Genomic DNA, 25,905 nt, shown 5'->3' on the forward strand with positions numbered 1-25,905 from the left:
GTACTGGGGTGAATGTATGACATTGTTCTGCATTCTGTCCATCAACTGTTGTTTTTTCATACCGCATGTCAACCTTCACAGTCATCAGAGGGGTGATTGATGATTGTGCAGGTTGACGTGCGGTATGTACATCTCAGAGGGGTGATTGATGATTGTGCAGGTTGACGTGCGGTAAGTACATCACAGTAGGGTGATTGATGATTGTGCAGGTTGACAATGCAATATGTACATCTCAGAGGGGTGATTGATGATTGTGCAAGCCTGTTCTAACTCTAGTTTTATTGTGGAAATTGATTGCCCCCTTTTCATTTCAGTACTTACTGCTGTCTCCTCCATACGAGCAGAGAAAGGTGATTTTCAATAAAGGGCATGATTACCTCGGTTCATCTATATAATATAGTTTGTGGTCAGCATACAGCACCAAAGTTCGAGTGACGTCATTGCATCCTCCTGCGGATTTCTTGTAAGTCCCTGCGTTGCCCCTAATAGATGCCTTGTAGTGTGCAGGTCAGTCTCTTCCGTCTAAAACCCTGTGCTGGACGTGAGCATTTGGGGCTGGCCTAGATGTGGTTTCCTCTTCCTGTCAAGATGAACAGGTTCTGGGGCTGCTGACTTTACATCAACACAAGATAGTAACCAAGCTGACTCCCCGACCCTCCACCAGATTGAGATGGCGGTTCAAGAGGAGGGCGAGCGGCCTGCCGCAAGACTCAGACGAAGCCGGGAGCGACAGGACTTGGGTCTGTTGATGACGTTTCTTCAAGTTATTACCAGTTTATGGGTTATGCAATGATTGTGCTCAGTAGCAGTGGGAGGGCAGATTGCCTCCTCCACCACCACCATGAAATGCTGTCTCTTTGCGTGATGGGGTAAATACCTCTGTGAGCAGGACATGGAAACCCTTGCACCAGCCTAAGCTCTAAGTCCACTGATGAAATGTGTCACTGTATTGATGGAGGAGGGGGCGGAAGATTGGTCCTTACCACTGTCAGATATGTAGATGAACAGAATCACAGGGTTCTAGAGCCGCAGTGGAGAGGGGGATTCAGGAGAGTCAATGCTGCAACACTATTGATCCATTATTGTAGTTTTAAGCATTAAGGGCCTTATGTATGGAATACTACTGCGTTCAGAGAACTTGCAATGTGTAAAGTTACAGTATTTGCAGCTGCAACTGTGCAAGCTGCAATGCACTCTGGGATCAGAGAAGTCTCTCTGACTGCTGCAGGGCTGTCTTTGGCTTATTCTGAATAGCCAAGAGTAGGGGATGAGAAAGATACTTCCTCGGGTCACAATGAGATGCTTTAGTGCTTGGATGCCGCTTCCAGGGTTGCAATGGTTGACATGTTACCACCAGCCACCGCGGGATGGGAACCTCTCTTCAGTGTGGAAGCTTGGTCTATAGGACAGCTTTCACCCTGTGCATGGTGGCACTTTAAAACAAAATGTCAGCATGCAAGGAGGGATAGGAATTGGTAGAATGTTTTTTTTTCCGACGGGCGGTCAAGTCCACTTCACAGAACGGGAACATCTTCTTGTTTCACCCTTTAGCCAACTGCGCATGGGAAACCACCTGATCCTTCTCAGAAAGTGTAAAGATGCATTGGTGAATTTTGCATCTTGGCTGTCCTGTCCCATACCTACATAAATGTGTTTATCAAAAAAATGCAAATTAGCTATTAATGGCAAAGGCATGTGGTGAAAATCAGTGAAGGTTCAGAAAACTGGGACGCTGATAAACGGTTACTAACTTTGGAACTGCATAGACAACAGACACTGTTAAGCTTTGACAAAATGCAGAGAAAAGCGTTATAGGACAATACACTAGAAGTGATTTTATTTAATTAATGTACAAAGTCCAGTAGCTGCCCCTGACAAATGCAGAGTGTGCATTGTGTTGAAAAATGTTTCGGCAGACAAGTATCTTCTTCAGGACCAGTAATTATTAATTTGATGCTGAGTAGTCACCAAAAATATGAGTTATGTTGATGGAACTCTGGTCAAATCCTGGTTATCAAGGTAGATCAAATAAATTAAATATTAATTTAATTTAAATTAAATTAAAAATATCACACACCTAAGGGTGCTTTGATAAGTGGCAGACAACCTAGAGGTGTTAGTTTTTACGCAAATTTCCATTTGTTATCTTGCAATGAATATGATTTATCATTGACACAATGATGTTCTTGCAAGATAGCATGATGTTACATGAATAAAATGCATACTAGCATGAGGTTACATGAATAAATGCATACTAGCATGAGGTTACATGAATAAATGCATACTAGCAGGAGGTTACATGAATAAATGCATACTAGCAGGATGTTACATGAGTAAATGCATACTAGCAGGAGGTTACATGAATAAATGCATACTAGCAGGAGGTTACATGAATAAATGCATACTAGCAGGAGGTTACACGAATAAATGCATACTAGCATGAGGTTACATGAATAAATGCATACTAGCAGGAGGTTACACGAATAAATGCATACTAGCATGAGGTTACATGAGTAAATGCATACTAGCAGGAGGTTACATGAATAAATGCATACTAGCAGGAGGTTACATGAAGAAATGCATACTAGCTGGAGGTTACATGAATAAATGTATACTAGCAGGAGGTTCCATGAGTAAATGCATACTAGCAGGAGGTTACATGAATAAATGTATACTAGCAGGAGGTTCCATGAGTAAGCGTGCATAACCTCCATGAAGCTTGTTTAGTAAACCAGTAATTAGAGCGCACTTTGTGTCTTGGAGCAGTGGACCATTGTTATCAGTGCGTATCAAAGTGAGAAATTAAAATCATATCAAAGAACCAGGTACTCAGCTAAAGTTCTGAGCTAAATTTCTGTGGAAAAACTCCACTGAAGAAATTACATTTGAATAGCGTTTCGCATTCCTTCCACGTTTCAGAGCCTGATTTTGAGATTCTTCTAAAAACGTTCTTATTTTTACGCCTGTTTTACTTGATGTATCACCACACGTTTACTGTTTGCAGCTGGTATTACTATGCACAAAAGTGAACAAAATTAACACTAACATTCTAACCGGTGCAGTGCCTATACAAGCACAAACGCTGCTTACACCTGCCTTAGCGCTGCATGCGCCTCTGAAGAAAGTGAGTGTTAGTAGCTACTCAAATATCCATCAAAAAGTCAAGCTGAAGCCGAGTTTTTAAAAAGCCTTTTTAGAATACAACTTATTAGGGCAAAGCAGCATGTAACTACTTTTAAGAAGCTGGGTGAAAGAGTGCAGAGGAAAGTGTTTGGAGGAGGAAGGCACTTTATTGCCAGACACAAACTTTATGATCACAAGAAAGTGACTCTGAAATCATTGCCACATAAGACTATAAACATGTGCTTGGTCCATCAGGCTGTATGAAACTTTAAGAAACATTTTCAAATGTGGCTAAGGATAGCATCTATCATTTAGGTTCAATTTAGTCAAATTATTAATTTTCTAGTGTCTGAAGTTTTAGGGTCTAATTTTGATCGTATAATTAGAGAAACAAATGTTGAAAAGGTCACTAAAAATGATTATCATGGGTGTACCAAAGGTCGTTTTTCTACAGAATTGTGGGGCTCTTGTTGAATTCATTGAAAAGATGTAACTTTAATTTCCACTCAAATCTGACCAGAGTGTAGGAAATCTGTTCCAGAGAAACCTGTGAATGACTATTATTTGAAACTCGCACATATGGGAGTTGTAGAACCTTTTTATTTAGCGGATGAAACATTCTTGCTCGGTTTCAAGACTGTTTTCTCCTGCTGGGCATTTTAAAGCTGCATTGGTACGATCAAATTGGCGTCATCTAGGCATAATTTCCAGGCACATCAGTAGGGCCTTTGTTAGTCATGCTTTAACTCATTATCAGATTTGATTGAAAACATAAGTACTTTGTTAGGGAAATCAGGCAGTCGGTTAAAGTGTCTTTATTTGCCTTGAAACAGCAGCCATGAAAGTGCAGAAAACAACACATATAAAATATTGATTAGATGTAAACAATTAATGCCTTAGGAAACAATGAATTAAAAGCATTCAGTGTATAAAAGCTTAACAGACTAAAAATAATTTCTTGTAGACAAGCCGTTTAAACAATTTATTATACACTTAACAACCAACCAAAGCGCTTCCTTAATTTCAGAGCACTTTGAACAATTACATTTAGTTTTTTCAATTCTTTGAACTAATTGAATGATAGCCGAGCAGATTTCTTCCTTTGCTAGTTATTGTGAAGCCAGTGACCCCTGTCTTACCCCTGTGATCTTTAAATGTCGCAATAATGGCAAAATACAACATTTCCTAAGCAGAGTATAGAATGTACAGAAAACTATGAGGTGCAAAGTGCTCGATGCATTACGGTTGTTGCATGGGCGTTCAATGAGAAACCAAGTACCACAAGTAGAGACTGCAGTCAAAACATGCACAGCGTTCAATCTAAGACATGTTCAATAAAATCTGTGTTGATGATTTACAACCATCAGAAGGCGGGCTCCTGTTCCCTCCCTGTCAATAGATCTAAATGTTCCTGAATTGAGGATTTGTTCAATTCTTCTGCTAATCTGGTATCTTCAAGATTAGTCGTGAGCAGTTGCTTACTTGAGGCCATTATTCTTTCTGGGTTACTAAAAAGCTCTGACAACCCCAGCAAATATTGTTTTCAGGTATGTTGGCGAAGGAACGTGCAGATCCTTGCCCTAATTAAAACAATCTTTTATAATATGTTTGTGAGGTGAGGCTCCTGTTTCAACTACACAGAAACCCATTAATAGAAGTGGACAGATTTTAATTAGATCCCAACAAAGGCAATCCCAGCTCAGTGTGGCGTATATATGGGATGAGCAGCCTTGTGGGACCGCCAGCAGCCACCATCAAGAGTTATTCTCAGCTTTCCACATTTGGTCTGCCACTGTATATCTCCACAAACCAGCTCAGTCTGTGGCAGTGCACAGTCATTTCCTCTTGTATAATATGTTCAATTTCTTTAATGGGCTAGTGACCAAGTTTTTGTATAAATGTAAAAATCGCCTAAAGGTCTGGAGAATTGCTGAGATCGCTGATACCTACATATATAGAAGTCTCAACTCACACCACAGCAGAGCCCTCTATGGAAAAAATACGCTTTTTTGTTTTATTTGGCCCACAAATCATAGTAAATGTCTTTGTTAGAACGGTGTTACAAATAACATTATTCATAATGGAAGTAAATTGGTTTATAAGACCCAGGAGACCATTTGCAGTTTTATCCAGCAGAATGACGCCATCCGTGTAGAGCTGCACGGTTATCGGCCGCTTGCCCAAAATAGTTGAGTCCTTCCCCTCTTAACTAAATGGTCCGCCAGGTCATTAATATAAAGTGTAAATACAAAAGGCACCAGGATACAACGCTGGTGGATCCCTCTAATGGATCAATTTGGCTCAGTGCGTTCCCATTGGGGCCAACACGTGTCCTCCATGAAACATCCCAGCGCAGCTCTTTTCGTAGGCTGACCAATGGATCTTCCACACCATCTCGGTCTTAAGAGACCTGAGCTTTGAACAGTTAAAGGCGTCAAATACGCACGCACAATCCATAAAGGCTGGATGCATACCAATGGAAGTCATTTTTTAGGAAGATTTGAAGCAGTGGCTTTAAACCTAAGAACAGGTTTTTTTTAAATGTGCATTAATGGCTGTAGCTCACTCCAGTTCAATTTTAACAATTCAGTTCTTCAGAAAAAAGCAAAAAAAAACGTACAATCCTATGAGGCCACGTCATTGCATAAGCTAAAACTCTTAGTGCTACACTAATGTTACATCCCATAAGGATGAGCAATCCCAAGAATGACAACCAGGACCTTTTCCAGCTGCACGTGGCAGAGAGGCTCACATGGATTCCACCCTCCACCTGTGTTTTTGGTTCTGCGTGGTACCCAAGAGTGATGGCTATGCCAAGGCGCGGCTCCTGTGCCTGCACCGCTGGTATCAGTGGTGAAGAAACAGCAGAACAAGCACTGACTAAGCCAATAGTTTTTACTGTTGTATATTGAAAAGGCTCCTTCAAGCCATAACCAGCTCTGAGATAAGGGGAGCAGGTGCAATCCTTTCTCACAGGTAGGACGAGCATTGCAAGGACACAGCAGTGGAGCTGTCTTTACATCCACAGTGGAGGTGGAGCGTGTGAAGGAGCATCACAAGGGGCGCCCGCTCCCCCTCTCTTTACACACACAAACACGTAAAAGGAATATATATATACATATAGATATATATACACACATGTATACCCACTAGTACAGCAGGCATGGCAGGCGTTTAACCCCACTGCTAGGCCGCAGCAAGGGCATCAGCACAGCAAGAGGAAGTGCACAGCGTTGCCAGTAGCAATGCTTGTTTTCATGCATCTAGCAAACAGCTGCATCTTGGGCGATGATTGGCAGCAGCCAGACAGCTGCCCCCAGCAGTAATCAGCAGGAGCGAAGGGGCCACGCCCATGGCCAGGTGCAATTTGACACTCATTTAAATAAGCTGATGCTCCTCTGTAAAAGCAAGTGAACATTACAACCTGTCGATGTGAGCAGGGGCAAGAAGCAGAAACACCTCTTCTCCCCTGCAGTGTCCCTTCCACAAATCATACTGATGAGCACAGCAGCCAGGAGGCATAGGAAGGGCAAAGGTCACTCACAAGAGGTCACGGATGCTTCCTACTTGTTAGATTCAGCGGCTGTGCAAGGACTAAGGGTGTGATTCGTCCCCTTAACACAGCCACTTCCTGAACACATCAACAGGCTGGCTCAGGAGACAAAGTGAATACATGGAGCTGCACAGGTGTGTAAAGGAATAAAGCCAGCACTGCAGGAAGCTGTACCCACACTGTCGGAAGCTGTGGGAAGGAAATATTGAAACAGGAAAAGGGAAATTACAAATGAAACAAAATATCAGGGAGGACAATGCTGTAATGAAACGAGGATCCAGTTCCAGGTAAACTTAAGGTAGTATGTATCCAAGTAGTCGGTTCCAGATAAAGGGTACAGAGACCCCCACCAGGAGCAGCCTTTCTGCTGCTCAGCCCATTCTCCAGCTGCCAGCCTCACTCACCCAACATTCCGCAGCATCATCCACACCAACATTCCACACCACCCTCACACTGGCTGAGCAGCAGGTACAACAGACAACAACTAATAAAGAATATAAAAACCTAAAAAAGAACTTGGCATACAGGGAATAAAAAGAAGAGATAACAAGCATTGGCATAGCCAATAGGTCTCGCCTTTGGGACCTTATAAGTGTTTAGCCATGCAACAGTTGCATAACTAAATACTTATAAGGTCCCAAAAGCGAGACCAATTGGCTATGCAAAGCGGCCCTGCGGCCGCGAAAGTGAAAGTGATCGCGATCACGATCACACCTCAAAGCGGCCGCGCGGCCACGAAAGTGAAAGTAATCGCGGTAAAGCGCGGCGCGCGCGCCCGCGCACATGCACTGTAGCTCTAGGCTGGCCTGGTAGCACTTTTTGGAGCCCTCTCAATAAGTCTCGCCAGACCAGCGCATGCGCTGGGTCAGGCGAGACCGAAAAAAGAGATGAAAGCCAACTTTAAAATTCCAAATGAACTAACTACAGCTCCAGTCAGTCTTGATTCTATGCCTGTTATGGTATGTTATGTTAATTTATTTTAATTTAGTATAGCGCATGAATCACACCCAACAGTGTATTTCAGCACTTTTCTTAAACACAGGAAAGCTAATATGCAAAATTAAAATAGAGCTGTCTTAAGAAGTTTCCTTAATTTGACATGATCTGTGCAGGAACGGATGGGATAGGGTAGATTATTCCAGTAGGACGGGGCAAGGTAAGAAAAAGACCTGCCTCAGCAACTAAGCAGACGAACACGGGGGACGATAAGTAACGCTTTATCCTTAGATCTCAAGTTCCTGACTGGACAGTAATAAGTGAGATTCTGGTGTAAGTGCCTGGGGCCTTTCCACATGAAGGATTTGTACATCAAGCAGCAGAGTCGGAGAGTTGCTCTTTCTCTCACTGGCAGCCAATGTCAGGCTCTCCGTAAAGGCGCAGAGCTGGAAGGAAGGCTGCGAAGCCGAGCTGCGGTGTTCTGGACGACCTGCATTCTGGACATCAGAGTCTCATTTACTGATGCAAGCAGCGCATTCCCATAGTCCAATCGACTGACAAGCCGTGCCTGGCCGAAGGGTTTCCTGGCAGAAAGAGGAAGCTTTGCTCAGCAAGCGCATCCTGTTGAAACAGTGGCCACTAGTGGACGCGACCTGCTCCTTCACCGATAATGGTCGATCCAATTTGATGCCGAACTGACTGCCTCGGAATGCGTGCATGCCGTAGTTCCGGGCCCACCCTTCCGGAGACCAAAGTTGTTGGGCCTTGACAAACAGCATAATCTCTGTTTTATCACTGTTTAATTGTGAACAGTTGAGGGTCATCAAGTCTGCAATTGCTTTTACGCCTTTGAAAAAACAATCTTTAACTTCATTCAGATCTTTATCAAATGGAATAACACGCTGAGGAGCATCAGTGTTTGATAGTATTTCAAATCTGTAGGTTTTAACAATCTCGGCAAGAGGGGCAACATAGATGTTAAATAATGTAGGGCTCAAACAAGAGCCCTGCGGGACCCCCTTGATGGTCAGCATGGTACTAGACTTAAAAGAGCCGAGAGAAATAATTTGTGTTCTGTGAGCTGCAAAGTCTCAGAACCACCGAGGAGCCTGGTGTCCTGTTAGCTGCATGTTAAGTGCTCTACTAATTCTAACAAGCTGGCATCGCGTCTATCTAGGAACCAAAAGGCATCAAAAAGTATAACTTGAAAGTAAAGAAGGTCTTTACTGGAGCCCTCACTTTCTGCCTTCACCCGCCATCTTCAAATGTGGTTAGGTAATAATCAATTAAATGAAATTCAATGAAATTGCATGACAAAATCTACTGTATTTATGTGTCCTTTGATTGTTTCCCCATTGTTGATAGGTAGATTAAAGATGGCAGTTTATAACTAAGGCTCTCAGTTTTCCCTTTTCATTGATTTTTACAGGTTCATGCAGACAGAAAACCATCTATTTTCCTGTCTCTATTAATTTTTTAATACAATCAAATACAGAAAATAGGTTTTCTGTTGGATGATTCCGTCTTGCGTGCTAGGTCCGTCGCTGCGCAGTCTGACAGGCAGCAGAGTTTAAATAAAGATTTCCATAGTTGAGCTGAAATAAGTGCGGCTGTTGAAGCTGCTGTACAATGCAAATGATTTCCGATGGCTGCATTGTACTGTAACAGGTTAAACTCATTGGACATTCAAACATGAGTAAACATCTGTTGGTTAAATAAATGTGGAAATATACCCATTGCAGCCTAATGTTTTATACTACACAGAAAATAAATATGCATAAATACAGATAAAATGAGAAAAAAATATATATGGATACGCAGGGAATGTCTAAAAAGATAAAAATCATATAACCGGGAGACCTACACATGAGGTACCACTTATCCATTGATTGTTATCGGCAGGGCACACCCGACAGAGCAAGGACCTGCTACTACGGGCGGGGGAGGGGGACTCATTCAAGGGAGTTTAAACAGGATAACCTACCCACAAATGAAAGGGTAAGACAATGTGCATAATAAGGCTTTAGTTATACAAGATTATCTGAAGCCCCAAAGCACTTCTGTCAGAACCTGTGGTTGGTCCTGCAGTCTCAAAGGGGATAGAAGCAAGACTGCAGTGGCCATACTGAATTGAGGAAAAAAGAATTGTGTTTATGGAGTTGATTGTGCCATCTTCATAATGCTATTTCAGATATTTATAATAATGTGGTATCCTGCATTGATGTTCCTTCCACACTGCTTGCTCCCCGCCTCCAGTGCCGCTCCAGAGAAGGTGTAAAGTGCAGTGCACTGATTTTCGATGCTGTCACTCACAATCAAAGGTAGCCAGTGGGTAAAGTGGGCTGGTTCACTACTCTATCACTATATGCTGGGTGGGCGGAAGCAAACTATGAGAGACAGCAGACCAGGCCAATGGGTGAGGATGGGTGTGAGCCGTTTTTTTTTCTTTTTTTTTGTTGCAGTGTTAAGGGCCACCACAAGTCTTTTTATTCCATTCGCAAAGTGTGGGATCGACCTTCTGCCGTCCCTTTTAAAAAAAAAAATGTTTTTATTGATTTTACACAGTAATCCGCTATACATTGTAGAGCAAAACACAATCATATTGGTACATAACTTAGTTATACATAGCTACAACCAGATTAGAGATAGACACATTTATATTGCCGAAGGTCTATGAGAGTATCTGCATAACTATGCACAGAAGTCTGCAACCGTTATATGAATCATTAACAGCAAGCCAGTACAGGTAATTCCCGGAATTTTCATCTACACTAGTAGTTCAGCATAGCCTATCATGATCAATTAGCTCTATTGATAGAGATCAGGGTATCTAAAATATGCCCACTACCACGGATAGAGTAATCACACAGTTACACGCACATACACTCATCATACGCTAGGGCCCATTTCACTAACACACGCTCAAATACTCTACCAGCAATAAACCTGTGGAAAGAAAACACCTAAACACCCTGCATCAATATCAGGTCGATCAGATCTGGTTTTGTGACTGTCCTAATCAATAACATAATCTACACAACATATACAATAATGATCAGAAATATAAACCCAATAATTGACAAGAAAGAAAATTCAACACCATGTTTAAAATTATATTGCTTTATCTAAAATTAGTCAAAGTAAATCAATCAGAATAAATCATTTCTCATAGTTACCTATTCTAACTAAGTGTCAGAACGGGTCAGGACAAGTCTCTCGGTAAAGTCTCTCAAGACGAAGTCCTCAGCATCGATCCTCAGCAACGCAGATTCACGCGGCAAAGGCAAAATGGCAAGTGGCAAATCCCTCCCTAAGCTAACATTTTTTATAGTAAAAATTACAATGGAAACACACATAAAGTTTGCAAAATACACTGAATCACTAAGCAGAGCGAGAAGGAAGAAATGTAACATTGCTACATCTGAAAATCTCCGCTCAGGAAAAGTCACAAGACGGAAACTACGGAACAGGAACCAAGATACTATTAAAGTATCCGATTTGTTCAACTTCCCTCGGCAGCCGAGCCACAGTTCATTGTTCATTTCTAAAACTTCTTTGTCTCCCAAGGCTACCCATGATGTTCCATTTCTTTTGGAGATCCTCCAAAACTGCTGCGTCCTCATGGAAATTTTCATTCAAGGACCATGGTCAGCCAACTTCAAGACCATTTCCAGCAGGGTTCTCCCTCGTCACGTCTTTCACATATTCACTCGAGGCCAGGCTCACAAAATCAGCCATCATGGACTAGGCCTCCATAGGCCACAATAGACCATCTCAATTAAAAGAAATAAAAACAACGTTACTACAGCATAATGATTAAACAGTGTTAACCCCACTAATACCCTTTATGTGTATGCATTTATCTAGCTCTCGCGACATAAAAAAGCATTAATTCAAACAGCGTTTTGTGCTCAAAATAAACAGCACACAGCAACGTTTAAACATGAAAACTTGCACGTTATTTTTTAGAAAACAGAAACAGCACACGTATGCTAACCCTCGTGTAACTTTCTCTTATGTTAAGACAAACGGATTGATTAATAAAAAAAAAACACTTGCACAAGACAAATAATTAATTGTTATTTATTAATATTTAATAAAACGCATAGACATACTAGAGCTTCAAAAACCCCTGAATTTTCTAAATGAAAACTCTGCTCCAGCAATCCCCCCTTTGGTGATTTTATCACCAAATAAACCCCCAAAAAAAAAAAAAAAATTAGTGAAAATTTAGTCCCATTTTAGGAGAAATCAGAAATGTCTTTTCCCCTTACACAACATTAAACACCAGTCACTCTTTCATCATCCCTTTTTGTCTCTAAATAAACACTCTCCCTCAATTCTTCTAATTCAATCTCTTGTGGTTCTCTTTTCGACCTTTTGTTTTTCTTTTCCTTATTCAATTTAATTCTCCCTCCCCTGTTTTTACAACACACACACACCAATCGTATTATTAATAAAGCCACAATTATACAAGACAAGGGAAACAATATTCTACCTACAATAGTACTACCTATCTTTGCAATAAAATCCTTAACAGCTATCATTTTATTAGCTATTTTAGTCCACAAACTCCCAGCTTCAAGTGGTACTAATTCTTCATGCAAATCAGTAATATTTCTAATATAGACCTTCAGGTCTCTGCTTTCGTCAGGAATGTAAGTGCAACAATGTTGAACTTTCAATATTCCACAGACTCCACCCTCCTTGGCCAATAGAATATCAAGGGCAAGTCGATTTTGCATAGACATGGCACGTACGGCACTTAACTCCGTATTCACCAAAAGAAACCCTCCTGCGGTATTTGTCGATAAGCGATCAACCACTGTGGACAGTTTCCGAATTCCATAAGCATTTAAAGAAATTCCCACTGCTGGAATCAAAACCCCAAAAATATCACCCACAATTTCAGACCAAGTTTCTCTCTTAAAACGTGTTAATAAGTTAATATCTTCTACATCTCTTATTTTATCTGTATGAAAAATCTTAGGAAAAACCAGGCCCACATAACATGTGCCATACCAATGGTCCGGCAACTTGTAATAAGCCTTGTTCCCACAAACATAGTACACTCCTGAAAAAATTGTATCTTCTCCACCTCTGAAACCCCAACCTGTCGCAATGAAGTATGTATCATGGCACTCACTAGTCCCCACAAAATATGTATCATATTGGGATTTCCTTCTTGTAATGCAAAGTTTACCCTTCTGTGGTGCATCTAGAGCTAATGTTGGACTAGCCCCATTTCTCAACTCTTTTCCCATCTCAATGTCCCAAATTGTCTCACTCACTTCATATTTTCCCACTTTCTCATGCATGTTCACTCTCCTTTCCTCTACCATATCCAGGAAAGCTTTCTCCTCTTCTTTCAAACTGCAAGTTAAATTATTCTTAAAAATGTAATCTAATGTTAATCCTTTTTCTTCAATAAAAATCTCACCAAAAGTGTTAGCTTCTTTAGCTGGATTCAGCTCTTTGTTCATTGGCAAGTGCCCAAAAATACTATCTCTGTTAGACATCTTATAATCTACTTTCCCTAACAAATAAAAAACACTACTTAAAATACTACAAGAAATACCATATGTAGCTGGTAAATGGTGATAAGTAACACCCTCTGAAACGGATGCAGGTAATTGCATACAAACGAGCAATCCCTTACTTCCATTGTCTTCACATATTCATATAACAGTTTAGAAAAAACATTACTAGAAAAAATTATTAATTGACCTATCTTTGTGTATGTAACTACTACTTCTAATTGGAACTACTTTTTGTGAATTCTTCTCTACATTTGTCACATTCTCTGTATGCATTCCAAATTCTACTTTAAAAGTAACTAATAAAACTAAAACACCCCATAGAAGCATTAATAATCCAGTACAACAGCAGCACATCCTACACCACCTCTTAAAGAAAGCACATCTATTTCTATTATCCTCTATGTTAGCCATTTTAGTTTAGTCTCTACTACTCCACTACTGTTTGAACTTTTTTAATTCTTCAATAATTCTTCAGCTTTCAGTTTATTCAAATGATCTTTCCGTTCACTTGATCCAAGTGAATCCTTCTTTCACTCAGTTTGGATACTTATCATTCTTCACTTCAATTTCTTCAACATCAAATTGTATTAGATCTCCAACGTCAAGATCCTCAGTACTCGACTCTTCTCCAATGTCAGTCAAGAGTACTTTCAGAATTTCACCAGTATCTTCCTCAACTTTTGGTTGGGTCTTCTTACTCTTTTTATTTCCACTGGTTCGTTTGACTCCTTTGATTCTTCTCCTTCAGCTTTTGAACTTTGACTCGAAACTTCATTCACTTGTTCAGCTTTCGATGTATTTGCTCTTATTATTTTGTATCTCAGCCTCTTAACTCTGTTATTAGGCCAACGGTCTCCTCTTAACACCTTTTTCGGCTTTATTTCTTTATTACTTCTTTCTCCAATCCAAGTTCTCTTTCTCAGAACTCGACCCTCTGTTTGTTCATCCTCATCATCTGTTTCAAGTGCCTCTTGTTTCCGTTTTCCAGCAGCTTTCTTCTTCTCCACAGATTTTTTCACCACTGTTTGAGACTTCCCTACTCCTGTCCCTCCTCGGGTCTCCGACACGCAATCTTCTTGCTGTCTACTTGTCCCTTCACCTAGCTCATCAAGAATGTTCCCTACACTATCAATATCCGATACATCTACATCAACATAACAAAACTTACCCCACCAACCATCCCCCCTCACACTCGGCAAGACACAGTTATAATAGCATTGACACATGTCTAGATGAAAGTCGTGTATATCTCGGTTCCACAGCCTGTCTGAGATGTACTAAGCGGTCTCGCTAAGTAAATAATAATATAGCCCCCGGGTGTTGTGAGGAGCCCATGTGCCCCGTGTTAGTGGTCCAAGCCCCCCTTAATAGTGACATCACTCCAAAGTAGGATAATATATCTATTGCAGCATATTCCTCCAACACTGTATTCCAACTCAAAGAGATCGGTGTTGGCTCATAGCCCTTCTATGTATGTATCTAAGAATGTATGTTTATCGTGATTGTTTTCGAAAAACATAAGGCTGGCAATACAGCTAAGGGTGTCCCTAGGCCAGACCTAAAAAGTAGTACATAACAAAACTGTCTGGACACTGATCGGTGCTGAAGCTGTCTCTTGATCAAAACATTTTTGGGACAAAACAGTCTCCCACAGCCGACAATTATGCAAAATTGTATAATGTAGAATACTGCAATTTTTTTTAACTTAGAAGTGTGTGAAATTGACAAATTCTGCATTTTTAGTCCGTGTAATTGAACTGTTGCCTCGTTATATTAAGTAAGCATTGATATATCACTAACACATCCACCATTGATTGCCCATTAGATAATCAAATACAAATTGACTGCCCAATATGTAAATAGCACATTTCCTTACTAAATCGGTACCGCCTTATTCATTGTGGACATTCCATATAATTAGCATGGCAAATGAGTTTGGGGGCTGTACCCAGGCAGGCATGTCAGCCCTCCCTAGTGACTTGGTGACACCCCCCCTCTTGGCTTACAACCTAAAATATCGAAAATGTTCAGCTTCCTGGGAGTCCTTACTATGACCTTCCCATAACACACAAAGTTTAACTCTGAGCTTTACTTGTACATATATACCAATACACATCCAATTTCCAAGTGAAATTCATATACGTCACTTATAAAGGTCTTTGTATTGTATTGTATTGGCACTTGTATAGCGCATGGCTACCCGGAGGCACCCCAGCGCTGTGAACGTCTGGGGCTAGGGGCGCTGATCTTTTAGGGGAAGAGCCAGGTCTTAAGTTGTTTCTGGAACTTTAGATGGTTCGGTTCCCTCCGTAGATGTAGTGGGAGGTCATTCCAGAGTTTGGAAGCGTTTAGCAAAAAAAGCCTTCTGCCACTTCTCGCCTTCTTGATTCTGGGGACCATGGCAACAGTGAAGTTCATTTGAGCGCAGTTTCCTATTTGCCCCGTGGGGTCGGATCATAGCATTTGTGATTCTGGGCTTTCCTTCGGTCAATGCCTTATGGGCTATAGAGGGAGCCTTAAAGTGAATTCCCTCCTGTACTGGAAGCCAGTGGAGAGAGTGTAATGCAGGTCTGGCTGAACATCGGTTAGGGGTGCCTGTAAGCATCCTCGCCGCACAATTTTGTACGACCTGCAGTTTTAAAATCACCTCCTTAGGGGCACCTAAATATAGAGCATTTCCATAATCTAATCTGGGCAAAATCAGGGCCTGAATCACTAATCTTTTTGCAAACGGCGGTAGGAGGGGGAGAATTTTACGGATGATTCTCAATAGGCCGTAACATTGGGCGGACGTTTTCCTTGCCTGTGCTTTAAAGGTGAGATTCTGGTAAAGCCAGATTTCAAGGCTTTTGATCTCTGTTTTGGGGGTCGGTGCTGGGCCCAAGGTCGATGACCAGAGATTTTTGGGGAATGCACATACCGCGTTACCCAGGATCATATGCTCTGTTTTCTCCCCATTGAGCTTCAGATGGGATAGACTCATCCATTTTACAACTTCTTGCAAGCAGGAGGGGAGATTGGTCTGTTGGTTAGGGTGGTTCAAGGCTACAACCAACTGTGTATCGTCGGCGTAGGTTACCATATGAATCCCAAAAGAGGCCACCACTTCAGCCAGTGGGGCCATATAGGCATTAAAAAGAGTGGGACTCTGTGAAGAGCCCTATGGGACTCCGCACTGTAGGGGCAAGGGCCGTGAGTTGGTTTTGCCCTCGAAAACCTGAAAGGATCTCTCTTCTAGAAAGGACTGCAGCCATAATAGCGCTGTTCCCGTCACTCCCGCTCTCCTGAGGCGGTGAATCAAGAGCCGGTGATTAACCGTGTCAAAAGCCGCACTCAGGTTGTGGAAATGTGGATTTTCCTGATCAGTTATGTCCCCTATCTTGGACCCCAACGGTTCTATGTGCATGTTACAAGCACATGTATGTTCCCTCCAGTTCCAGTTTCGAAGACGCAAACACATGTGCGTCCACCATCAACATGTCCTCTGTCAGATCCGCCATCAATGGGCTGGATATTCAATTCCTAAGTATGAAAGGCCACCGACTTTATATGGCTAAAGTTACTCCATTTTTGCAGTTCAGGCAGAGTAGGCCCGATTCTGTCCTCAAAGCCTTTCCCTGCTCTCTGCCTCTGACAGCATCAGTTTGAGCTCGCATCTGTATCCATGAACTTTGTCCTACTTCCTGTGCAGCTAACGGTGCCTGCCTCGGCCAGTTTCGCCTGCCTGCCAAGAAGCTGTATTTCACCTTCGAATTATCTACTTTGCTCCTCAGCCGATGCATTCCTGTCTAGTAGTTTAGGTAAACATTTCCTTTAGCTCCCAAGCAAAGGGCTCGGTTTTTTCTGTCCTCATGCAAGTAAATCATAGCCCTGTTGCCATGGAAAGTTTCTGCCTCTCGCATCTCATATAGACACTTAGACGCTTGTGCACGCACACACAGTCAGTATAGAATAGATTCTGTCCGAGAGTCCTTCCTTGTGGATAACATAGTTCTTTAAACATAGGATGTTAGATATGATTTGGGATTAGGTTGACTTGACCCCCTAGACTTTTTGTCTCCACATGTAGAGCTAAATGTCAAGTCCCCTTCACCCCCTAGTTACACGTCAATTACACGTCATGCTGCTGCGCGTGCATCTATGCCAAGTATTATCTTATAGATCCACCTATGCACAACATCATGACCAATCATGTTTCTTTTTACTCCTTATTACGCCCATTTTCGGTTACGCACTTACAGTATCGTTTCTCTTATCAATTGTTACGCCTTCTACATTGGTTTCATTGTAATGTATGATCTATAAAAGCAATTTCCTGTCAATAAAGTATGTACTTCACTTCCTGAACCCCCGTGGTGACGGAACCTGAAGGCCGCGACTCGAGTCGGCCATTTTGGAATAAAGCCCATTCAGAAACCTCTTATACCACGGATTCTGCCTCTTATTATTCTGAGCTATTTTATTTAAGATTCCGTATGAAATTCAGTCCAGGTAAAAGAATATTTACCACATAATGGCGCCCGAACAGGGACACTTTCTCATCTCACGCGCCGGCGGTGCGTTGCAGGCCCGGTCTCCTGCCACAGCTGGACGGACCATAACGCGTACCAGCAGGATTTCCTGTAGCTCCCTCCGGTCAAGCGGGGGCGACTGAGGCTGCGATCAACCCAGACGAGGCGGTGAGAAGTGCGAAGTATCCCGACCAGAGCCTAGCTGAGAGAGCAAGATCCGAGGTATACAGAGGCCCACCAGGTTTTCGAAGTCCCGATGTCCAGAGGGTCCGATGTCCGCAGTCATCGAGTCCAGTCCATTCTCCGAGGCCTTCCGTTTCAAGGAGCTACCCGGTGAGTACCATCGCCGGGGAGGCGTGTTGACGCGCACATAGGTTGTGCCGGTCAAGACGGATTTGGGTACACAAATCCGGTCTGCACTGTTTAGCAGTGTATATGTACTGTTTGGCAGTATATCAAGTATTCCGAAGTATCTAGTTATTGTCGAGAATTCTGCTTGGTGATTAGTTATGCAGACTGTCATCATTGTTGGTCATTTTTTTAATAATGTTTTATGTTCAATATTTAATGTGTTAAAATGTCCTGCATATTGTGGTATGAGTGATTGTTCATTATTGTGTTTTTCGTATTAAGTGTGTTCAAGACCAGGTATCAGATCAGTTGTCAATATGCCGCTCTTTTCGAAGTTAAGACAGATTACTACTAGAAAAGGGGTGCTTGAAGAAGCAGTTCCTATTCCTCCTAGGGACACTCCAGGGCACTTTATGTATCACAAGCATGGCTTAGATGCCATATTATTTCTTGATTTATGGGTAGATTACACCAAGGGATTGCCAGAAAGTCAAAGGTGGCCCGCAGCGGGAACCTGGGATGCAGAGTGCATCATGAAAGTCGAGGAAGAATTATGGAAAAGAAAAGTCAGACAGTCACAGAAAGACGCTGTTGAGTTATGGCGTAAAGAATCTCATAGACGTACAGAAAAAGCACGTAGACAAGAAGAGAAGAGTAAAGAAAGTTCAAATAAAGTTCAAGAAAATCTATTAATTGAGGAAGGTATCCGAGTGAAATCAGAACAAGTAGATAGACAAAGAAATGCCCTTATGAATGGTATGTACCCCCTTCTAGCCGAAGGATTACCTAAGGCTGCTCCAGAGATACCGAAAGACTTGCCACCCCCATTATTTCCAATTAAGGTACATCCTAAAGGACATCCCAGAACCGCAGAAGATGTTTTTCTTTCCTCATATCTAGATGACGCAGCTCCCGAGTATGCTAACCCCGCACCACATAGACCGTCTGCCGGGGGGGTTCAACGTCAGGATCAGGTATCTGTCCCTGTGCAACAGCAAGTCCCGACACAAGCTTCGGCAAGCACATCTGTTTCCGCATCTGTCTCCGCAACCGATTCTACAGTGGTGTCCACACCTATAGTTGCTGTGTCACGTTCGACGAATCCATTCACACCCGACGCCCCAGATGGGGCCACGGGAGGTGTTAGCAATACTTCTACGCCACCTAGAATAAATAAACTTGTTTTTCAAGAGTCAGCGCATTCACGTACACCCAAATTCGTAAGTGAACGTGCGCTTAAGGAACTTCTTATAGATTGTAGATATGACCCGGTGGTCGGTAAAGAGGACGAAATGGTCCTGGCATCATTACGCATCAGACGAGCCGCAGGGTATTTAGCGAAGTTACCAGGAATGACTGCGCATCTAGATAAAATATATCATTTTGTTCAAACAGGGCGAGATCCAGAATGTATTAATAGAGCTATGGAATTCCAGAAAGTAGAGATACAGGGGGAACTGTTACGTTTCCTCATAAACTGTGTGATCAGAAATCAAGACCGACCGGGGGTAGACCCGAATGCCATGCTTATTCTTACAAGATGGAGCCAGAATATATCAGAAGGGAGACACGATAAGCAAAATTGTATAATAGCCATGTGCCGAAAGATCCGTAAAGAAATAGAACGTATTCATGAAGAAAGATTGGAAACAGACGAGTTCGAGCAAGATGAAGTGTCCGAATCAGGGGATTCCGTAAGACAGTCAGAGACCATAGCCTATGTAGGTAGAGGAAGATCCTGTAATAATACTAGATGTTTTTCTGATCCAATACACTCTGTATGTCCAAATAATAGCAGAACGTATCCGACGCCAATAATAAATCTGAAGTCTCCTGAACATTTGTTTCAAGCCGTAGATAAAATACTCCGAGAACGAAGGGGTTACCACCTCCTCGATTCCATGGATGAGCAAGAATTAGCCAGATCAGCCGTCCACTGGATTGACAGTCCTGGAAAATACGGTGATGAGACCGTAGCACACACGTTTTTTAACCTCAGTCCAGATGAACAACGTTTAGCTGGAATCTATATGATTCAGCAACTCCTTATATTATATAAGAGCCAACATGCTGATCCTGGTCCTTTACCTGATATATTAACGGAACTACTCACGAATAGATGGAGAGGTTCTAGTAACAAGTTAATTAAAGAAATCTTAGTGTCACGTAAACAGTACGTCCTTTTTGTAAGCCCAGATCCTTTCTCGCTGCCCAGCAAGGAAAGAATGCCGTATTACATGGATAGACAAAATCCCTTACGAGAAGTGCACCCAATAAAAGGCGAAGACAATCAGTTTCACCGTGTATTTGTATACACACCCATAACAAAAATTGAATTGTTAGAAATGAAGAAAGTAGTACCCAGTCATGACAAAGACCCAGCGGGTTTTCACCGAGAAATTAAAGACATGTTACTGATGGGAGAGTATACCTATCCTGATATTATGACGATATTAAAGGTGCTAATGCCTGCTGGCATTTATGAAAAGCTGAAAGAAAAAGAGTGGGAAGTGGGAGACCAAAAAATAGATTGGACAGCATTAGAAGCAGAGGAAAGGGCCCGAACTGCAGGTTCAGGGCTCGGGGATAAAGTTAAAGCATTACCAGGTTTACTAGTACAAGTACTGCCACGTTTATTAACTACGAAAAAGGAAGATTGGGGTGCAATCTCAGCCTGTAAACAAAAGCATGATGAAGACACAAGTGATTATTATGCCCGATTTGAAAAATGTTTTGGTGTAAATAGTGGTATAAAAGCAAGTAGTGAGTCGTATCCACATTTATTTGTGACAAAATTAGTGGAAAATGCATTGCCTCCAGTGAAGAATAGGATATTGAAATTTGAGAGTACCTGGCAAAGTAACACTCCGTCACAAATGCTACAAATGTTACAGTATCATCACAATAGAATTAGAGATGAACAAGAACACGAACAAAGACGTATGAAGGATACAAAAATGAAAATGCTAGTTTCCCAGACAGTACCAGCGGATGGTCACAAAAAGGGTGTGACACATTCCGGAGATTCAGCAGTTCCTGTAAAGGGAACATGCAATTACTGTAAACAACTAGGCCATTATGTACACGATTGTCAAGTCCTGAAGCGTAATATAGCTATAGGTATTGCAAAAGAAAGACCACGACCACTCAGACAGGATCAGAATGAACAAGGAGCTACGCAGCATGGACAGTCTATGCCAGCTCAGCAACAGTCTATGCCAGCCTCACAACAATCCATACAGTTTGTGCCAGCTGCACCACCGTTGCCTGCTACTGCCACACAAACCACAACACGACAAATGTATCAGACTGCACAGTATGAATATCCTGAGTATCAGCGTTACGCATGAACTAGCCTAGAGAGGGAAGTTGACTTACCCCTTATTGAGATTCCTGTAGATCAAGAAGGACCTTATGTACATAGTGAATTATTAGGTCAAGATAGAAAATTCTTACTCGATACAGGGGCAAGTCGAACAACAATAAAGCGTAGTGAAGTTCCAGGGGCACCCCTCTCAGGCTCTCAAAATGTTTCCCTTGGTTTCTCAGGAAAGCCTATTGTTAATGAGGTATCACAGCCACTTCCACTTACGATTGGTCCCTTGACACGAACTACTGATTTACTGCTTACCAAATCTTGTCCAGAAAACTTGTTAGGTATAAAGACATTAAAAGCCCTAGGGGCTATTATCTGTTGTTCTCCGGAAGGAGTACGATTGTTTTTACGGGATTTTAAAGGTCATTATGTATCCAGAGACATGGATCACCGATTACAGACTTTACCAGCACATCTATGGGCACAAGGCCCTACTGATGTTGGTTGCATGAACATTACACCATACCGAGTCACATTAAAGGCAGGAGTGGTACTACCACGAATGCGACAATACAAGTTACCGCAAGATGCTGTAGTGGCTTTACTGAAAATCATTGACGAGTTAATTGCCCAAGGAGTAGTTGTAGAAACAGACTCCAATGTATGTAATTCACCGATAATTCCGATTCTTAAACGAACAGATCCTACAGCCCCGCCAGTGTATCGATTGGTTATTGATTTACGCGAATTAAACAAATGCATTGTGCCACAATTTCCTGTGGTCCCCGATATCTCATCGTTATTGACAGCCATTGATTCTGAAGCAACATTCTTTACTGTAATTGATCTCAAGAATGCCTTTTTCAGCGTCCCCATAGATCCGGAAAGTCAATATTTGTTCGGATTCAGTTTAAATGGGCGCAGTTTTAAATTCTCACGTGCTCCTCAAGGATTTACAGAAAGCCCCAGCATCTATAGCCAAGCACTGAAACGAGAACTTGACAGTATCCACATGCCAGTTAACACTGCCTTGCTTCAATATGTCGATGATCTGCTGATCACCGCCCGAAGCGAACCCGAATGTGAAAAGGCTTCTCTGACAGTTTTACATTTTCTAGCCGACAAGGGGCACAAGGTGTCTCCTTCTAAGCTGCAATTCTGTGTCCAGCGAGTTATTTATCTTGGTCACTCGCTGTCCAAGGAGGGAAGGCAGCTTACACCAGATCGCATTCAGTTAATTGCTAACATGTCAATACCCAAGACACAAAAGGAGGTGCGGGCTTTCATAGGCCTCACTTCATATTGTAGGCAGTGGATCCCTCAGTACGCATTTCTAGCAAAACCACTCATTCAGTTGACAACACAGGAGGCAGCCACATCGACTGTCCTCCCTTGGACCCAGGAACATACACAAGCTTTTGAAAGCTTAAAGAAAGCTCTATGTCAAGCACCTGTTTTAGCGACACCATGTTACAGCAAACATTTTACACTCTTTGTTACAGAACGCGAAGGTACTGCCTTGTCAGTACTCACTCAGGAACAAGCAGGATCACGCAAGCCATGTGCTTATTTTTCCAGTACATTAGATCCCGTAGCTCAGGCTTTGCCTGCGTGCCTGAAATCAGTGGCAGCAACAGCTTTAGCAATCAGACAAAGCGATGCCATAGTGTTAGGACATCCATTGACAGTACAAGTACCACATGCAGTAGAAGTCCTTGTGAACCGAACGCAAACACAACACTTGACCATAGCAAGACTTACCGGTTATGAACTGACGTTGTTTCAGCCACACATAGAGATCCGACGTTGTAATACATTGAATCCTGCTACACTTTTACCTGTAATTGGAACAGACCCACTAGCTCATGATTGTGTTGAAGTTATTGAAATAAAGACGAAACCCAGACAAGACTTAACAGACGTTCCATTGTTAGATCCAGACCTGACGTTGTATGTAGATGGATCGTGCATGAGAACAAGTACAGGAGATTTAGTGGCCGCGTATGCAGTCACAACAGACACTGAAGTTATTGAAACAAACTGTATAGATACTTTGTCAGCCCAAGCAGCAGAACTTATTGCTCTAACACAAGCCTGTATTCAAGCCACAAGTAAGAAAGTTAACATATACACTGATTCACGTTATGCATTCGGAGTTGTACATGACTTCGGGGTGCTTTGGCGAGAGAGGGGTTATTTAACTTCTCATGGGACCCATATTCAGCATGGGTCTCTCATTCATGCTTTGTTAGACGCAATCCATCTGCCCACAGCTATATCGATTATGAAATGTAAAGCACACACGAAGGTTACTGATATCATTTCTCAAGGCAATGATTTAGCTGACAGAACAGCTAAACAGACTGCTCAGACTCGCACATCCGACATGACAAAGACAATAGTTCGGACACCAATACAGTGTATGACGATTAAGGATCCCGCACTTGATATAATTGACATACAGTCACATGCCACAACAGAAGAAATAAAGAAATGGACTGAACTAGGAGGGATCCAGACAGATCAGGGATGGGTGACAAAGGAGAAATCTGTATGGTTTCTTCCCGACTCTATGGTCCAAGCCATTATAGCTACAATTCACAGTCCGGCGCATTTAGGAGAGAAAGCCATGCTAGACAGCATTCAACACATTTGGTTTAATAAACATTTACGAACAGCAGCTAAACAAAAAGTCCGTACCTGTATGATATGTTGTCAGTTCAACCCAGGAAAAAGTGTTCCCGTAGAGCAGGGTGGATTTCAGCCTCCTAATCATCCTTTCGAAGCCCTCCAGATGGATTATATCCAGATGGAACGATGTCGAGGATTCAAATATGTTCTTGTAGTTGTCTGCGCTCTTTCCCGATGGACTGAGGCGTACCCAGTATCAGATTACACTGCCCCGACCACTGCCAAGCAGCTAGTTCGAGAATTCTTCCCACGGTACGGTTTACCACGTGTTGTATATTCAGATAACGGCCAGCCTTTCTCATCTGAATTAATGAAACATGTTTCACTTTTGCTGGGATACCAGTGGAAGTTTCATTGTGTCCGACACCCCGAGGCAGCAGGTCTCGTGGAACGACATAATCAAATTTTGAAAATCAGATTGTCTAAAATATGTCAGGAGAAAGGTGTTGACTGGATAGTAGCCTTACCAGTTGCACTATTTTACATAAGAATGGTAGCACACTCTCGAACAGGGCTATCCCCGTATGAGGTGATCTTCGGCAGACCACCGAATATGTGGGGGACGCCTATACCCCGTAAAATAACTGATGTTGATTGTAATATGCTGACAGATTACCTGGCTTCCTTGATGTCTGCACTACAATCTTGTCGTTCACAGGTAGCTGCAGCCTTTCCTGACAACACTGAGGTGAAACCCCATGACGTAATCCCGGGCGATTATGTCCTTGTGAGGAACTTTGACAGAAAGACTCAACTGGAGCCCAGGTGGAAGACACCTAAGCTAGTCCTGTTGACCACAAGGACAGCCGTGAAGATCGAAGGAAGAAAAGTTTGGATCCATTCAAGCCACATCAAGAAATTTCATGGACTTCCTTCAGATATAAACAGTCCTCCTCGTGTGTCTTCACCCATTGACTCAAAGCTACCTTTGGCTGAGGCCAGTAGCACAGACCTTTACAAACTGAAACTTAGACCCAGGCCGTCGGACGATTTGATTGTTTAAGTCCTCTCCTAGGTGAAGCGGTTGAATCTGTCCCGACATGTATCCCTTAGGTCTGAATCATGAACAATCAAGAACAATGTTGAAACGACATGCATACTGTAAAGCACTGCGTAGCCACTGTATAATGACATTATTAATTTTGTTTTTCTTGAGTTTTATAATAATTACTGCAAGCATATTGTTGCATATGTATTATCCTGTTTCTAAACATATTTTCAATATAACTGATGAACATTCTTTTAGTGACCTACCCCCACATGAATTATCCTATAGACTTGCGCTGCGTAATAACACTTTCATTAGTATGTTACATCATTCCCATCAGACTAGTAATGCCACTAATTGTTGGGTGTGTGGCCGACTCCCTCCCTATCAGAATAACAAAGGAGTTCTGCCTTTCTTCCCCCATCCGTTCACACATAATGGCTCCTGTGGAGCATGGTTTAGTTTACTAAATTCCATAGACTCAGACACAGCAGTTTATCAATACCATTGGATATGGGGAAATCTGAATCTAGTTTTATTCAAAGTCTGTTACCCTGATAAGGAGGGTCACCCCAGTAGAACAGGAACTGATCTAGAAAATGAAGTGTATGGATTAGGTAATTTTACACCTAATCTTATGATTCTGAATGTCGAATCCGAAGTTGAACTAATTCTGCCCACTATGTCAGTATTTCCAGTTAAGGGTGAATTATGTGTAAGAAAAGTTGGTTCCATACATATGGGCCATAGCAAATGCGTTACTACAGTAGAATATAGTGATCAAGGTAAATCTTCATTTAGAGCTTCTCGCCATTCCTACTTTATATGTGGTCAGACCGCATATATACGTCTGCCTCTAGATTGGGATGGTACCTGTTACATAGCATTCCTTTTGC

The 25,905-nt window shown here is 42.2% G+C and overlaps 1 protein-coding gene across 1 annotated transcript in view; it reads left to right on the forward strand.

Moving 5' to 3' along the window:
• The first annotated feature begins 668 nt into the window (after window positions 1-668).
• LOC146813296 (CD209 antigen-like protein C) overlaps window positions 669-25,905 on the forward strand; it is a 242,709-nt gene continuing 217,472 nt past the window's right edge. The window contains exon 1 of the mRNA XM_085614744.1: window positions 669-740. Within this exon, the coding sequence (XP_085470870.1) occupies window positions 671-740 (70 nt within the window). The 5' untranslated portion in view covers window positions 669-670. The remainder of the gene's footprint in view (window positions 741-25,905) is intronic.

This window comes from Triturus cristatus, chromosome 7, assembly GCF_964204655.1.
Source record: "Triturus cristatus chromosome 7, aTriCri1.1, whole genome shotgun sequence".
NCBI lineage: Eukaryota > Metazoa > Chordata > Amphibia > Caudata > Salamandridae > Triturus > Triturus cristatus.